A 17,309-nucleotide genomic window follows, 5' to 3' on the forward strand; every position below is an offset into this window, starting at 1 on the left:
CTTGTCAGGATGCTTAAATTTCTAGTCAAATAAAAAAAGCCATCTCAACCTCCTTCGCTGTATATTTTCCCCTTGAAGTTCAAACATGAAGGCATCCTGGTAAACATATTTGTTACAATCTTCAGCCCCAATTTCTGGATAAACAGGCAGCAAAGAGTGATGTCAGTGCAAATCGGAGCAGCATTCACCCTCAATATATCCACGGTGGCTGTTTTCCTCTGATGCCAAGCTTAGAGTGGGAAGCTCAAACGCTGTTTTAGAGACCTTTTTTGGCATTCTAATGCACGTTGTCCAAAACATGTGGTACAAAGTGATTTTGCGATGTCTCAGACTACATTTTTTATTACACAGCGCAAAATCAAGACGCTTAGCGAGGCACAGGTCACAAAGGGGTTGGATTAATACGCTTGATTATTTATAGGTGTTTTTGGAGTAACATGAATCAAATCAGTCAGAGGTTCAGTTCTCATTCTGCATTTTAAGACCAACCCATCCATAGGCGCTAACATGGGTACAAGAACATTTGCTATTTACACGTGCGCGATGTGTGAGAAAATTACAACTGTGTCAGGTGGAAAATAGGAACCTGCGGCTGCATGTCCTATCCTATAAATGTATCTTTGGTCAATCTGTCAATGGCTAGAAGCCAAATAATTTTACCAGCAGAAACATTTTTAACCTGCCAAAACACTTAGTTAGATACAATGACATTAAAAAAATTAAAAAAAATTAAATGCATTTACTCCAGCACTGAAATAGAAGAGTTGGTGTTATTTGGGGCTACATGGAGTTGCAGTGGTTAGCACTGTTGCCTCCCAGCAAGAAGGATGGTGGTTCAAATCACATCGTACAGGACCGATACTGATAAGACAGCTGATAGTAAACATCCAAAGGGATACACAGCAATAGTTTAAGCTTTAATAACAAATATTTAATAAGCCTTAAGCTACCATTAGACAATGGCTAGAAAGCTATAGCTTAGTATTAAACAACTTCCTTGCTAGCATTACCCTTACAAAGTGTGAAAACATACATTCAGATTTCCTGCTAATGTTAGCCACCTCAGGTTAATGTAAGCAGAGAATTGGTTGAATGCTAATGTTAGCTTTTATGAATGATTTGTCCTTACGAGTTTTTAACAACATGTTATTTGATAACTCAGGGTTTGTGCTTCCCTCTCTAAGAGACGACATCACAGGAACAACGCTGCTACGTAATCAATGTGAATCATGTAGTTTAGTAATTCAACTAATTCCATTTCATTTTCAATGCCAAGTTGATGCCAAAAATATATTTGCAAAATATATTCGATAAAAATAATTACCACAAAAACTTCATGACCACCATCTTCACTGCTCCGTCTACGGCGTCTGTGTGTAGATCTCGTGCGTTTCACATTTATACATAGTTTAGGATCATCAACATAGTCTTTTTTCTCAGGCAGAAGTTTAAATATCTGAAAAAAATGAGAGTGAAGGCTTTAAGAATGTGAATATATTCATTGTGTTCCTCTACATATACAACCACAAAATATAAAATATAAACAATAAATATTACAAATATGTTGTTGTATTTCCAGAAGATCCCAAATGGTCCCAAAATGATACAATGCTCATATTTAATAACTGAGAAGCGAGGACGGCTGGGATAAATGGAGTAGCAGGGTGAACCCCCCCTTTCTTACACAGTTAAGAAGAGAAAATTATTCTTCAAATTACTTTCAACAGTTGGTAGTTAGACTTTGGTGGAACCTAGAGCAGCAACCAAACTGAAAAAAAACTAAAAAACCAAGCAGTATCTCTTCATGGGATGTAGCCGTTCCCTCTTCACCACAATGCCCAGATTACTGCTGAAGATGAGCCAATCCGTCTGAGAGTCTCACAGTCCATTCTACCCTCACTCGTGGACAAGACCCCGAGATACTTAAACTCCTTCACTTCATGTAATATTTCTTGTACGTATATTTCTTATTTAATTCTATTGAAGTTTCTGGACATTAGGATGAGTACTGCTGTTCTTTTGTCTTTGTTTTCCACTATTTATTTGTTTTTATGTTACTTGTGTAAACCCTACTTGCCCACATACTGCAGTGTGTTGCTCTGTTTTTTTCCAGCAGAAAATAGAAAACTTAATCTAATGTTGCTTAAAACAGCCAACCTTCTCTGCATCCAGAGTCTTCCCTGGCTCATCGATAAGGACGCTCTGGTCAACAGCGCTCACACCACACAGAGAGCCCGGATTGGCCGACACCTGAAGGGTGGTTCCCTCTCCTGGTATTGCTGAGGTTGGAGAAAACGCCAAGGATACCTGACGCGCGCGCACACACACACACACACACACACACACACACACACACACACACACACAGTTAGTTATGTATTCAGAGGTCTGCTTAAACTGTCTTTCCTTTTTTAAACTGGGCTAAAACCAGGCTATTAACTGCTGTGAACAAGCTCTGATCTGAAAACTAGGAACGTCTTGTCAGCTAGGTGGGTGAATCGAAACTTGCTTTGAGTAGATATTGATAGTGGGTCGTTGTCAGGCTTTGTTTGGACTGAGCACTTAAGTTTCATTCTCTTCAGCATCTGACGCTTCAGTGTGGCCACAGAGCCCGGGCATACACGACTACTGCTTTGCCTATTTTCTCTGGTCATCTGCTAAACGCAACATGTGCTACAAAGAAATCTCTGTCATTCATGGGAACAGGAAAAGACACATCTGTCATAGACAACGAAATCTTAACAACTTGGCTCGGCTTAAGAAAGCCTCTTCTACCCACCCTTCATTTACTTTTGGCCTCTGGAACTGTCAATCTGCTGTGAATAAAACTGAATTCATCCAAGCACTTGCAAAAATGTCAGACATTCAGGCACTTGCCCTTACTGATACCTGGATCCGCCCAGAAAACAGTCACACCAGCTGCTCTTTCTGTTGACACAGTGTTCTCACACACACCCCGCTCTGTTGGATGTGGAGGTTGTACAGGTATCTTCATTTCTAATACCTGGAAATTCAATAAACTCTTCCCACTGAGCAACAACTCCTCATTTGAATACCACACAATCTTGGTTACTGCTCCTGTTAAAATGTACATTGCTATCATTTACCACCCACCAGGGTGTAATCTGAATGATTTTGTTGTGGAACTGGACATGCTACTCTCAGAAATCCCTGATGATGGAACACCACTGATTGTAATGGGAGACATGAACATACACACTGATAAAGCCCAGGCAACAGACTTCCTTGCTCTCCTATCCTCATTTGACCTCATGCAGGTCCCAACTCCTCCTACCCACAAAGCTGGCAACACTCTTGATTTAATCCTGACTCGGAACTGCTCGACAGCAAACCTGACTGTCACCCCTCTACATCTATCAGACCACTTCTTTATTCAATCTCCTTGCCGGAACTCCCTCAGGCACACCCACAAATGGTGTCATACCACCAAAACATGCGATCGCTCAAGCCAGCTCAGCTGTCTAACGAGGTAATGGCTGCCATGCCTGCCCAAAAGGTCTTTACCGCACTCTCTACAGACGAGGCTACAGACACACTCTGCTCCACACTAGCCTCATCTCTGAACAAGCTCTGCCCTCTGGTGTCCAAACCTGCTCGCGAAACCCACCCTAGCCCATGGCTCACGGAAGTCATAAGAGAGCAAAGAGCAGGGCTGAGGTCAGCAGAGAGAAAAGGGCAAAAATCCAAACAGTCCGCTGACCTCAATGACTATAAGCAAAGACTTGTCTCATTCTCCTCCAGCCTGAAAACGGCCAAGACAACATATTATCAGAACAAGATATGCAATGCCACAGATACAAGAAAAATGTTTTCTACTTTTAACTCACTGCTTCAACCACCTCCTCCTCCACCCTCCGATCTGTTCACACCAGACATGTTTGCCTCGTATTTTACTGAAAAGGTTGCAACCATCAGTAACCAGTTTTCTGAGCCTGACCAACTCAGCCAAAAGGCAACAACCAAAAGTGCCTCACTCGACTCATTCTCCTCTCTGACTGAGGATGAAGTCTCTAAGCTTGTGCTAGACTCTTTGGCCCACCACCTGTCCTCTGGACCCAATACCATCAAGCCTCCTGCAGACCATTTCCTCTCCGCTTAATGCTGCACTTAAGCATATCATCAACTCCTCTCTGTCAATGGGTGTGTTCCCCACCGCATTCAAGCAAGCTTGGGTCACCCCTCTGCTCAAAAAACCCACACTAAACCCAGCCCAGGTGGAAAACTACAGACCGGTTTCTCTTCTGTCCTTTCTGTCAAAAATACTTGAGCGCACAGTCTTCAAGCAAGTCTCTGAGTTCCTGTCCAGAAACAATCTGTTTGACCCAAATCAGTCAGGCAGTAACAGAATCGCTATGAGCTGCCAGAGCTGCAGGTCAGTCCTCAGTTCTATTACTGCTAGACCTGTCTGCTGCCTTTGACACAGTCAACCATCAAATCCTCCTATCCACACTCTCTGAACTTGGTATCTCAGGATCTGCCCTCTGCTGGTTCATGTCCTACCTCTCTGGGCGATCCTTTAGAGTGTCGTGGAAGAGAGAAGTGTCCAAAGCGCACAGCTTATCCACAGGGGTACCTCAAGGGTCAGTGCTTGGTCCCCTTCTCTTCTCCATATACACAAGCTCACTTGGTTCAATAATCCGCTCTCATGGCTTCTCATACCACTGCTATGCTGACAATACCCAGCTCTTCCTGTCATTCCCGCCAGACGATGTTACAGTCTCTACAAGAATCTCGTCATGCCTTGCTGATATCTCTAAATGGATGAATGAACGGCACCTTCAACTCAATCTTTCAAAGACTGAGCTCCTTGTCATCCCAGCCAGTCCCTCTATGCAACCACAGATCAATATCCAGCTTGGAACAACCAAACTCATGCCCACAAAGTCTGCCCGGAACCTGGGTGTCATGATTGATGACCAGCTAACTTTTAAGGTTCAAGTAGCCTCGATTGCCCGGTCATGTCGATTTGCCCTGTACAACATCAGGAAGATCAGACCTTACCTGTCAGAACACGCTACACAGCTCCTGGTACAGGCTCTTGTGATATCACGCATCGATTATTGCAACTCTCTACTGGCAGGTCTTCCTACATGCTCTATCAAACCTCTGCAAATGATACAAAATGCAGCAGCACGACTGGTCTTCAACCTTCCTAAAAGAACACATGTCACTCCGCTGTTCATCTCCTTACACTGGCTCCCAGTTACTGCTCGCATCAAATTTAAAACTCTGCTGTTCGCTTACAAAACAGCGTCTCCTCCTTACTTTAACTCTCATCCAGGTCTACACTCCCTCCCGCCCACTACGCTCTTCTAATGAAAGGCGTCTGATCCAACCTTCACAACAGAGTCCTAAGTCTCTGACGAGACTCTTCTCCTCTGTTGCCCCCCGGTGGTGGAATGAACTTCCAAACTCCATTGGATCTGCAGAGTCCCTCTGCACCTTTAAGAAAAAGCTAAAGACCCAGCTCTTTCATGAATACCTACTAACTTAATGATGATGGTTTCGATATCATTGATGATGATGATGGTTGTCACGATTGTTTTTGTTTGATAATGATGACTTATAAGATGGTTTCTATACTGATTAGAGCTCTCAAGAACTGCCGTCAATGTTGTGCTTTGCCTCTGTTCAATGCCTGTCAGCACCTGTGTGTCCAATCGGACTCAAAGCTGATCGTTTGCTCTTACTGACATTGTTCCCTTTTTCTAGATCCTTGCTTGTATTATACTTACACTCTGATGTACGTCGCTTTGGATAAAAGCGTCTGCTAAGTGAATTGTAGAATTGTTGTAGAATTGTGTTTCAATTGAATAGCGACATCGCTTTTTTATCTCAAACTATTTAAAGGAAGAATGTGTGAATCCAGTAGATGTCGCCCTTGAGCACCAACAGGAAACCAAAACAAACTTCAGTTTGGCCTCTCTCCTCCAGCAACATACCTCGAACCACCTCCCCTGGCATTCGAGTCAAGCGCAAACGGTGGACAAAATTGTCCTTGGCTTGAGCTGCAATTATCTCTGGCCTGCATGTTTTTGATAGCAGGCTAATGTTAGCACGTATTAGATATTGCGTAGCTTCACATTGCATGTAAATTGACACAGAATGACCTAATGATCTAAAAACGCTAATGCTCTTTGTTATTGGCCATCCCATCCATGTCATGATGTAAACACGGCTCTGACAACAATAAAGCTAGTGGGACTCACGCTTCTGACTCATTGTCGACAGTCATGACTCAGAGAGACATGTACACAGCATATACTTGATTTCTGCTATATTTGTGCGTACAATGCTGCACAATTGAAATAAAAGGCTAATTTCCTTGTCACTTGCTATTCACAACGTGTATTAGACCGAATTCTGAACATACTTATATCATTTTGTAAAGCTCAAATAAATTCCAAACCCGTTAATTTTTTCACTCTGACCTTGTGGCTGAAGCATTTCTCGGTTTGGAAGATAGCACTGTTGGCGATAACAATCTCATTGGGGAGGACAGCGTAAGCTACAACCTGGAACTCTGGTGCTAAATCTGGAGTCACTTTCAATGTAAAGATGATCTTCCCATCAGTCACTGAAACAAAAGAGACCATTTTTATAATGCATCAACCCAAAACAAATCCATTATAAGTAACCTCCTAAACCAAAATACATAACGATCAATTATCTTTGCACTACAATTGAATATTTATTGATCTAATCTGAGTTCATTTGCTTCTGTCTTCCCATTGTCTCCCCTGTTATTCACCAAGAAATAGAAATCTGTTTTTTATTTATTCTTAAATTGGAGAATGGAATGGTATTTGAATGTCTGATTAATCATGAAAAGGATTCTCATTTGTATATTTTCAAAGCCATCTTTACCCACCGGGTTCATTTTGCACTTCCACCTTTTGATGTCCTTGCATGGCAATGTTTCCTCTGGATAACACCTAGAGAATTTAATAGAATCTTGTTAAAATGGTAAATAAGCCTTTAGCATCTAGCTTTTCCGACACCAAAACAATGAATCAATATGTGAGTGTCTCAATCAATGCACTGACCTAAAAGTTTGACATTAACCTTAATGTGGTCTGTATTTCAGTATGAGGTATATGAGATAAACTGGGAGCAGAACTGGGAGCACTGAAATAAGAAAAATGCTTTTCACTGATTGGTCACATGAAGTTAAAGCATATTTTCTGCAACAATATTTCAGTTAGTTTGGATGTAACGCTCTACAAGTTCAGATAAATCTGACGTCCCCGTGGTGCAAACAATTAATAAGGCCTACATGATATTGATTTCACACTTGACGTGCTTCATTATCTCCTGAAACACACAGGGTTTAGTTTGGACTTTATACCATAACTTAAGACACAACTTACAGTATACAGAGCTGCTGCAACAGGCCATAGATCTTCTAGCCAAGATTTTGCAATTTCACATATTTCGCCACCACTCACCAGATACATCACATCCACTACACTTCGGGTATCTCCCACAAAAGTGTAGAGGATGGAAAAGTAGTCCTCTTTGTCACAGGGAAGCTTGTCGTTCTTTGTCTTCACCTTCAGAGAGCTGGATGATTTAGTATCAGGAGAAGACGGCAACGCCAAGGAAAGTTGGTGATTTCCAATCTCATAGCGTGGACCTTTGAAGCGACTGTATTGATCTGGGTCTTCATTCAGGCTAGCCTGGGTAGTAGAGAAGAAGTGATATTAGCAAGTAAGCCAACAATGGTTGGAGTAAGCTATTGTGGCTAATGCTTAGCAATTCAAATAGTTTAATAAGTACTTTGTTAAATAAGAGTTTTAAATTAGTAAATCACCACATTCATATGGCAGCCACTATCCTGCAGCATCGTCTTCCATTCACTTCTGTAGTGTAAATGATTGACAGGTGTCATGACACCCCCTCTTGATGTGCTCATCACTTGGACGTAAATCATTCAGCCCACAGGCCACTGACTTTTGACTAATGGCATTGGCACCATTATTTTTCATACCTGAGTCTTTTGGGGCTTTCAGAGGTTAGCATTATGACACCTTTTAAACCCTGACATTTGAGGTAATCTAACGGCAGCTAATGTGTTGTGAAGTTGTTTGTCCTTGGATGATGGCCTCTTGTTTCTCTGGATTTTAATCTTTCGGTGTCAAAATCACAACAACAAGGGGTGCTGGTGGGGCAGTAGTTAGTGCGCCTGCCCCATGTATGGAGGCTATAGTCCTCCAAGCAGGCAACTCAGGTTCGAATCCCACCTGTGGCCCCTTTCCCGCATGTCATTCTCCACTCTCTCTCTTCCTGATTTCCAACTCTATCCACGGTCCTATCTCTCCATTAAAGGCACAAAAAGCCCAAAAAAAAATCTTTAATTTTTTATTTTTTTTTAAATCACAACAACAAAACTAGAATATGGTTTGAGCTCTACCATTTTGGTAGCCATCCTTTCTGTCAACTTTTTCGACAGTTTAATCTCAGCCTGTTAGCAGCAAAAACAGGCATTTTTGATTGGGCGAACATTGAGCCGAGACGTTTGCCCTTAAATAAAGCCAATATTAGCCATTACAACCTGCTTCATGCTGGCTCTTTCTATCAATCAATCAATAAGACCCAAACTAAATTTAAATAGCGTCATGATTTTCAAAGAATCAAACTTCAAAACTTTACGAAGCTTTCAGATTTTAACATTATATTTTCCTTGTTTTTTTACACTTACTTTGAGGAGGATGTTGTTCTCAAAGTTGGTCATATTTAGTGTGAAAGGGGCGATACCATTGCTGTCAGTCATGAGGTTCTGTATCCCCCACCGATCATGTAACAAATAGACCGGCATGTCCGGAACAGGTTCATTTTTGAAGGTAACCATTTTAACCTAAAGTAAGACAAAACATGTATTTCTTAAAATGCAGAAGTATGCACAATTGTTCTGTGTTCATCAAAACGAAAATTGAAAAATAATAATTATTATTATTTTCTTACTTTTCCTTCCACAATTGATCCTTTATCATAAAACCTGGGTGTGTCAATAAAGAACAACTTTCCAACCACATAAGAAAGTTCCATCATTCTCCCCTGTGATTGTTCAATACCTGCAACAAAAGGAAGTCGTCTAACAACAGTATAATGCCATATGGTTCTGAAAATACGATAACGGAGCTTACCTGTTCCCTCCTCTTTCACTACAGCGTTGATTAACAGACCATCCCACAATGCCTTTGGGTCCAGTTTTGTGAAGGTTGACATGTCGAAATTAAACCTGGCACAGCCGTTCTGTTCTGTCTATACAACCAAAATATACATGTTAAAACATAGAGTTGCTGCTATCGCCAAGAATGATCATTTACCCATTGAATTGACTGATGTAACCAAAACTTTACACGTGTTGATTTCAGAATAAAAATGTTTCCGTCATGTTTTTTTTTTTTGTGAAGCTCTAACAGCACCTTCTTTGTCTCCTTGTAGCACAGCTCTGTGATATCAAGTTTAACGGGTGGTTTCAGAGGTCGGCACGTCTTAAACGAAACACTTCCTGGCACAGGTTGTCCATAAGTGTATCTGATTGGATGGGAAGTTTGAGTGAAATTGGTGCGTTGTCAAGAAAGTTTCCCCCATTTTTTTAAATCACATGTGACAAGTAGAAGTGTGTCTTACTCACTTTGCACAGACTTCCACTTCGATTTCCTCCTGTCCAACGCATATTTCATTGGACGCTTTTATTTTTACATCAAATTTTGGCAAAACTGAAAACAAAGAATGTTATTTAAGCATCCTCTGTTGATTTAAAAATGGTGCCGTTATTTGCCTGCGTAGCTGGTGTTACTTACCATATTTCTCCACCTTGAATATGTGATATATCTTTCTTTCACCAATCCCAACTTGAACTTTCCATTCTCCTTCACGAGCCTCAGAGTTCAAGGAGTAAGACAGCTGCAATATTTTTCTATTAGACGTTGTGTTCACCCACTGCCTGAGCCGGTTATACCTTGAATCCTGTTCAATACATTTAAAGGAAAGAGGATTTATTCACTGGTGGTTAGTGGTTACAGTCACTATTTATTATGGATTTTAAATCTGTTGTCCTGCATGTAAAAACAAAAAAGGATACAGTAAGCTTTATTTCATCTTACCATTATTTCGATGGTATTGTACTGTAAAAAAAAAATGTAAAGAGTAAATTTACCAACAAAAAAATAATTCACCCCGAGAACAGCCGCCCCAAATACAATTCTTCATGGATGTGCATTTTAATTACATTGAACCGAAAATAAATTGAACATTTCAAGGTCTAAACTGGATAATTAAATGATGTACAACAACACAGTTAGCATTAATAATGAGTCCCATTCTTGTTTTCATGATTTTAGACACTTGTTTGGTGATAAAGATGAGTTACTTTGGGTTTCACCTCTACAATCAGTCACTGCAGTCACACTGCTTTTTCAAGATTCATCATAAAAAAACAAACCTAATGTACAAAACAGCATTAAAGCCAGATATAAGAAATAATAAAAGGCTTTTTCTTTTAGAAAATTGAGTCCGGATAAGGGGAAAGAGACTGTTGAACTTTGTAAAAATAGTCGAAATATCAGAATACAGTCAAAAGTGTATTAGTATAAATGTTGAACAAAAAGTTAAACTTCCAAAGATGGTTCCAAAAACAAGATTCATGTCTCTGATGTTCTTTTTATATAAAGGTTTCTGCAGCTTTAAATTGGATTCTCTGCAGCTAAACATAGTGTGGGAGTAAGTAGGTCAGAGCGTCTGCAAATATATAAAAGGACCTTCACCACTTGCATGTTTACTGATTTAACAAATGACCCAGCTCAGATCTAAAAGTGTTCGTTATCCAACAGACTGATGAAACATTTGTGTAGTGACACTGTTGTAAAGCTTTCACTTTGCTCTCTGTAACCTGGTGCCTAGTTGTGCAGTGACTCACTATTACACGGTACTCTCTGTTTGAATGAAATCAGGTCCAAAAGAACGCAAAGACCAGACAGTTCAAACACTCACCAGCTCATCAGCAGGTCTGAACTTGTGGTCCAGGGTGAAGACTCTGAAATGCACTGTAGAGAATGCAAAAGGGGAAAAAATAATCAAAGCACACGACACAGGCTAACTGGCCACAGACATTAATGTATGCTGTTTGGCATAAACACATGAGAATGATAGTGATTTTTTTTTTTATATATCTTGTGCAATAAAATGTTGTTTTGAAGAAGTTTTCATGGGTTAAAATGAAAGGATTTTCATCTGATTTACCTTTTTGTTGCCTTCACAGTTTTGTGTTTTCCTTGGGTAAGGCATATACTCTGCAAAATTGAGGCCCTTTCTGACCCAATATTTGAGTCACACAGCTGATTTCTAAGTCGGACTGAATTTCAGCTCAATGTCGTCATTTGCTGTGAGGGGTACAGGGGGGGGAAAGGGCCAACCAGAGCCTGATCTGCTGCTACTGAATGGTCGGATTAATTTCTGTCATGTTTGAAATGTTGGACAAACGGCTGCACACACTCGCACAGAGCAGAGCCACTAGGTTATTCCCCAAATCCAGGGCTGTTAAAAGCTGCAGGCATGTCTGTTTAATGGGTCTCCCCCCTCTTATCGCAAATATATATGAACGAAATATTGGCTGGAAATATCTGCGGACTTCCAGCTGACAGGGAATATTTGGTACCTGGTGTGTGTTGGGGATGTTATGAGTGTGTGTGAGCGAGAGAGAGAATTATTGATGGTATTTGTATTTGAGCTCTGCTTATTAGCAAAATGTAATACACAAAGATCTGACTTCAACATCCATCCATGTCATCGCCTTATTTTGATATTGGCTTGCTTTCATGATTTGTGTGATTTGCTTGGCTATGTTATCAAATCACTTTGTAAACTCTTGTTTTTAAAGGTGCTTTATAAATAAACAGAGTTATCATCATGTTGCTCCCCTCCCCACAGATCCCCTCTGTCAGGCTCTTGTTACCTGTTTGTCCAGGTAGGTAGAGCGGTTTATCTGTTTGGACGTACGTCATCTGTCCATAGTCTTTGACCAATACTTTCCTGACTTCTTCCGAGAGGAATTCATCGCCTTCAACCTTCACCTTGAAATTGTGACGTTTATAATTCTTCACTAAAGGAGTCTGTGGCGGAAATAAAGACACCAGAAAAGTGAATCAAAGGAAACAATAACGTACATCAGTTTCTATGGAGCTTATGCATAAATAAAAATGGTGTAAACCCTTGACAAGAATTTAGGTTTCTTAAAAATGTCTTTGAGTCTTGGAGAAAAAACTCTCCAAATGAGGACTGAGTGAAGTCGTCAGTACATTTACATTATGTCAAAAAGTCGATTTAATTCATTAGTCTGACTAAAACTGGACTTTTAAATGACATGCCAATATGTTAGTCGCATTTCTCACAGTTGGACTAACGAAAAAGGTATCAACATGGCGAGTGCGAAAGCGAGAACCAGCATTTTTGGACAGACGAGGACACACAGTTTTCAGTTGAAATGTATAGAGCTGTAAAGCTGTCCATGTTTTCAGAAACCATTTTTCTGCTTGAGTATTTGAGTATTTGTCGATTGTATATGACCTAATAGGTCGACCGGAAGAAGGTCCAATAGTAACCTTAATCTTAAAGGGGGATTTATAAAGTAGGACATACTTCCCACAACAAATTGATTCTCCCCCAGTGTACTGGGACAAGGACAGTAGTCCAATTAAATGACCTAAGCTGTAACAATAGCTTGACTAAACTGTGTATGCAAGTGTACTGAAAGAAGTTGAAGAATTGACCTGGAACGTATAGCATTCATGTAATTCCACGCTGGATGTCGTGTTTAGAAGGATTGTCTCCTCTTCTTCGGAGGTCAGCGTGACAGTGATGAGCAGAGGCTTGTTGGGCTGCAGGAGACTCAGACAGAATTGGGTCTCAGCCCCGGCTTCTAACTCTGAAGGTATGGCTACCAGGTACTGCCTGTAGCAACAGAAAAATACAATGTACAGATTACCCACAGACTCTTAAAAAGAAGGAACTACAACAACAAGGTTGTACTCAAATACAAGACCGGAGAACTTAAATGAAATTCTGCAAGCAAAGCTCTGCTAGCTGCTAATTTCTTCTCTGTAGAAGTAGCTGAACAACAACACTATGAAAATACAAAAATCTAAAAGAAATACACATTCTAAAAAAAAAAGACAAAATTAAAGACATATTTGTGATACGACCATAGACTGTATAAAAAGATCAACATGATAGTTCCCCAAAAGTGAAGCCAAAACATTAAGAGCTCCCCCTACTGACTGGCTGCATTATAGGTCACAAGCTCCGCCTCTTCCATGTTAACAGAAAGCGCATTGAAGATCAAAATACTTGTCAAATTTTTTTTTTATCGAAACTGGTTTCTATCATAGAGCTAAACAGTGTTGTGCCTGAAGTAAAAATCCCATTCATTTTCTCCATAGTGGATTTGGTTATTAGCCATTCTGTCATAACCATCCAATGTAAACTGACCACGAGTTACCCGAGTGTAGAACGATGGTATATGCTCCTGTAGGAGACATAGGTTCCAACTTCCATATTAACCTCGTTTTAAGAAAACCAAGATTTATTCGCCAATATGGGGGCAAAGAACTACACTAAAAAACAGCAAACGAGGAGCACTCTAGACAGTTAAACACAGTAAAAGGTGCACGCCAAAGAATTAAACTACCCACGATCATAGTGTTTCTGATTGGTTGAGCTTGCTGTTACCATGGCAATGTTTCCTGCTCCTCTGCGCCGAAGTTTTTTTTTTTTTTAAGAAGATTTATATTTGGGCTTTTTGTGCCTTTAATGGATAGAGCGGCAGTAGCTCAGTCTGTAGGGACTTGGAGGGTCGCCGGTTCAAGTCCCGGTGCGGGCCAAATATGGAAGTTGGTCTGGTAGCTGGAGAGGTGCCAGGTCACCTCCTGAGCACTGCCTGGTGCCCTTGAGCAAGGCACCTCCCCACCATCAGCTCAGGAGCACCTGCTGAGGGCACCTCTGTCACTCTGGTTTCTCTCCATTAGTGCATGTCCATAGGATCCTGTTTGTGTGTATATTTTGGCCTATGTGTGTGTTCATAACTTACAGAGTGTAAAAACTGAAATTTCCCCTTGCAGGGATCAATAAAAGTAAATCTTAATCTTAAAGAGGACAGTGGATAGAGTCAGAAATCAGGGAGAGAGAGAGTGGGGAATGACATGCGGGAAGCAAACCCGGGCTTGAGACGACAGCCTCCATACATGGGGTGAGCGCACTAACCACTGCGCCACCAGTGCCCCGTTAGTTAGCTAACACGAAATGTACTAATAACCTTGTCATGCCGCAGTGAATGTAGTTTATATTCTCCACAAAACAAACAACGAGCTAGTACAACACTTGCATTAACAGTATAAACACGATAACAACGACAAAAGTTACTTTTAAAAAGAAACGATATCATTCACAATGGATTGTGGGATGGGTAGTTCCTTGACTTCGGACAAAGATTATGTACACGGTCTTGTACCTTTGCCTTTTTTTCCGTTTTTTAATGCTGTTTTGGTGCCAAATTAAATGTACTATAGTCACGAGTACTGGGGTAGCTGGCTGTCTTGGTTCCAGGCACCAATCTCTTGATATAGGAATTTTGTGGATTTGAATGGGGAAATTTACTTCCGGAACCAGAGCCATCAAAAAAGTAGGCGGTCGCTGTTGATCTCTATTGTAGATCTTATCATGCTGTTATATGTGTTTCGTTTTCTGATAAGTTTAGTTTTTTTAGTATAAAGTCATGACTGACAGCTCTGTTGACCTATGAGGCTCCTACATTGCTGTGTGCACTGGATTATCAGAATAGAGGAGGAACAGTGAGAGAAAATGTAACAAACACGAACTCAAGACTCATTGAACTTTTCATAACTGTGAGTGTCTGCTTCAAGCTGTCTACTGTGCCCACCTGAGGGACCTTTGACGTTTTATGGGTAAATGAAATGTGTGATTTCGTTAGAGGAAGAGGCGAGACATCAATACAGAGATTCCACCAGCTGATCTCGACTGCACAGACTCTGGTTCTTGGGTGGGGGTGTTTTGGCTTCAGTTGTTGTACAGTAGGAGGAAGTGGTGTCAAACTTTTTTCCTTTTTTTTAATTAAATTGACCTGAGATACAACACAAGGACAAGACTGCAAAGAATGTTGAATTTTCTGTTGTAAACTAGATTTAACAGTTAGGACAAATCTTTAATGCACACCTTTTCCTATGGTCTAAATGTATATTTAAGTGGTCCAAATACTTAACTTTGTAATTTTTTATAATCACTTTTTGATATGAGCAATAACCGTCAAGCTATAGCAAAATATAATCAAGTATACTTATCAAATGATATTTAGGTCACCATCTCTCCACTGACACTTTTCCCCATCTTCAACTGCTTTTTACTCCTTCGTCCTCTAGAAAAGTCAGAGCTAATACACACATTATTTTCACAGTTCAACTAACTTACGGTTCTGCTACCGCCTGCACAAACATCCAGCTCAGGCAGACAAACAGGGTCCACCTCTGAATCCCAGGATGGCCCATGACTGTGTGAGGTGAACATCACAGTCTCTTCAGTTAAATAGTCTAAGCCCCGCCCCTGTTCACCCATTACACACAAACACACGTTTTGGGTTATTTTGGGGACATATGCAAATGTACTGCCTTTCAGGGACCGCTTTCCGTCAACCATTTTACCCACACTCATGCATCATAAATTGTACCCACCTATTGAAACTTATTTCATAATTATTATGAAACAATTTTATACTTAAGTAAATCTGTAACTTTATTAAACTTATATTATACATTATGTTTTCTGGGCGTAAAATTAATACAATTGACCCTTTCAAATGTCTGATGGGAGAAGGTGTTGGACTTCAGTCTTTCTAAAGTCTTTTCAAAGTACAACACCTTTTCCCATCAGACATTTAGCCACAGATGATAAGATATTCCTGTGACTACAATTACAGCTAGATTTGTGTTTGGATTATTTGCCATCACAGTCATCTTAAGTCATTTTCACACATGCACTCCTGAAATTTCTGCAAAAAAAACGATGAGTCTCCACTCTCCTCCCGTATCGACGGGCGCTGATATGTTGCAATGATGACCTATTTTGCTGAGCCAGCTGTAGACTCTGATGCCCTTTTTAGGTCCTCCCCCTGACAAAAAGTAAATTCTAACTTGCAGATAAAATGGCAATGATCCCCAGGTCTGTTTGTTGTGGTTTAGTTGAAAGTGATTTTTTTTGTTTGATAGTCTCCTAATATAAGATGAGGGTCTGTTAACTTTGCAAAGACACAGAAATGTCCCTCAAAGAGAAACTTTTTGCTGTAATAATGAGAGGATTTCAAAGCCTGTATTTCATAAGTAGAATCAGTACTTCTGCTTTTACAATAGTCTTCCTTAACACAAAGATACATACTTATACTCAAAGAAAGACTGTAAGTACTTTTGTCAGCTCTCCAAATGTTGTGTTTTACCATAATGTGTTGTAACACACCATCACTGCTAAGAACCAGCCCACACATGTTTATTTACTTGAAAAAACATTTACTTTCGCCCTTCTAGTCAAGGTTAAAGTCAATTCTTTAAGGCCAAATCAGATTAAAGACAAAACAGATTACATGTAAATGTTGCAGAATGAAGTGAACTGTATGCATCTTTGTCCAAAATCAAGTCTCACTGGGCTTCCTGCCTCCTACTCAGTAAACACACTGTGGGGGCAGCACTCCCTGTTGACACACAGCTTGTACTGATCTGCACACAGACAGAGGTAAAAGGAATAATGATTGTTACAAAAGCAGGGATTTAGTCAGTCAATTTTTTAGAAGAGATCAAATATATTATTGTAAATTAGCGTTGAGTGCATTTTTTATTTGCGGAAAAAAATGGTGAGACATTTAAATCAGAAATAGATGGCTTTGTTTTCACCCTGAATCCACTCATTTTTATATATTTTTATGTAGAACATCAGTGCAAACCTATTAAAAAGGTATGTAAAGCCAATCATTTGGGTTGAAATTCACATTTCTTCAGACATTAAACAACCTGGATTTCATTATGTCAGACCCTTGTGTTGCTCAGCCTGTTTGAAGGTACTGCAGATGTTCTTACAGAGAAATTATGTTTTGTATCCAACCGGTCAAATTCACAAATCACAAGTTTCAGGGCACCAAAATGGCTGGAGCCGGCCCTGGTTCTCAACCTTTGTTCTGGGAGCCCCCATGCTTGTTTCTTTGAATAGCTGAGTCCCCCCAGTTAACTGAA

The 17,309-nt window shown here is 40.3% G+C and overlaps 1 protein-coding gene across 1 annotated transcript; it reads right to left on the minus strand.

Moving 5' to 3' along the window:
• Positions 1–29: 29 nt before the first annotated feature.
• LOC132979916 (ovostatin homolog) lies at positions 30–15,590 on the minus strand. The gene is made up of 17 exons (XM_061045742.1): positions 15,505–15,590; positions 12,795–12,975; positions 11,981–12,137; positions 11,020–11,072; positions 10,134–10,154; positions 9,831–9,996; positions 9,662–9,746; positions 9,450–9,561; positions 9,168–9,285; positions 8,986–9,095; positions 8,723–8,878; positions 7,470–7,700; positions 6,893–6,956; positions 6,453–6,598; positions 2,158–2,307; positions 1,325–1,456; positions 30–134 (listed from the first exon to the last, which is right to left on the minus strand). Exons 1-17 carry the CDS (start codon positions 15,579–15,581, stop codon positions 45–47), a joined length of 2,049 nt encoding a protein of 682 aa, XP_060901725.1. The 5' UTR covers positions 15,582–15,590; the 3' UTR covers positions 30–44.
• Positions 15,591–17,309: the final 1,719 nt, after the last annotated feature.

Source organism: Labrus mixtus, chromosome 9 (assembly GCF_963584025.1).
Source record: "Labrus mixtus chromosome 9, fLabMix1.1, whole genome shotgun sequence".
In the NCBI taxonomy this organism is placed as follows: Eukaryota; Metazoa; Chordata; class Actinopteri; order Labriformes; family Labridae; genus Labrus; species Labrus mixtus.